General features: G+C 41.5%; 1 protein-coding gene and 1 pseudogene across 1 annotated transcript in view; both read right to left on the minus strand.

Annotated features, from left to right (window-relative positions):
• LOC107553661 (cytochrome P450 2K1-like) overlaps positions 1-455 on the minus strand; it is a 6,167-nt gene extending 5,712 nt beyond the window's left edge. The window contains exon 1 of the mRNA XM_016235947.1: positions 150-455. Within this exon, the coding sequence (XP_016091433.1) occupies positions 150-347 (198 nt within the window). The 5' untranslated portion in view covers positions 348-455. The remainder of the gene's footprint in view (positions 1-149) is intronic.
• The window catches only part of LOC107553623 (cytochrome P450 2K3-like), an 18,295-nt pseudogene continuing 17,994 nt past the window's right edge, over positions 408-708 (minus strand).

Raw genomic sequence — 708 nt, forward strand, 5'->3', positions numbered from 1 at the left:
GTTTTGTGTCATGTTGGAATCTGTAAGAACAATGCTGTTAGGATCCACTTAGGATCCATAACATATTATGACAATAGGAACTCCAGGAATTTTTCTTTAATCTATGAAATATTGGTGAAGCAAAAACAAGTCAAGAAACAGAAACTCACTTTGCAGAGGCTCACGTGAGGTTGTCTGAGGTCTAATAGGAGCAGGTTCCCCAGCAGTGGCAGTGGTTTGGGTCCTGGAGGATCTTCTGGAGAGCTGGAGCTGTTGGAGAAGATATAAACAACCAAAAACAACAGCACAGCAGCGAGCAAAGCTCCTGTGGAGGACACATGCATGAGAAGCGTTTCCACTAAAGCCATAGTCAGAGAGCTCTCCAAAACAACTGTGAGTCTTCACACCAAATCTGTTTTTTTTTCAGGTCATTGTGTCTCAACATGCTGAAAACACGAAGGGAGGAGCTGAAAGCAGTTCACAGCTCACTGGCTGACGTCTGCGCACTCACATTCCTCCTAACACAGCCCTCAGAGTTCCTCTAAACCAAACAACCAAAATAGTGAATGTGTGCCAACTTAAGGCAACTGTACGTAGGGCTTTTACTTTAAAATCTCAGTTTCAAAATTGTTATCTTGTAAGTGTTATCTCGTTATATTGTAATTTAATAAGAAGAATGGCTTTTTCACACACTCACAGAAGTTACTCAAGCAAAACTCATTTTTGGAC

The sequence above is a fragment of the Sinocyclocheilus grahami genome, unplaced genomic scaffold (assembly GCF_001515645.1).
Source record: "Sinocyclocheilus grahami isolate Dianchi unplaced genomic scaffold, SAMN03320097.WGS_v1.1 scaffold476.1, whole genome shotgun sequence".
NCBI lineage: Eukaryota > Metazoa > Chordata > Actinopteri > Cypriniformes > Cyprinidae > Sinocyclocheilus > Sinocyclocheilus grahami.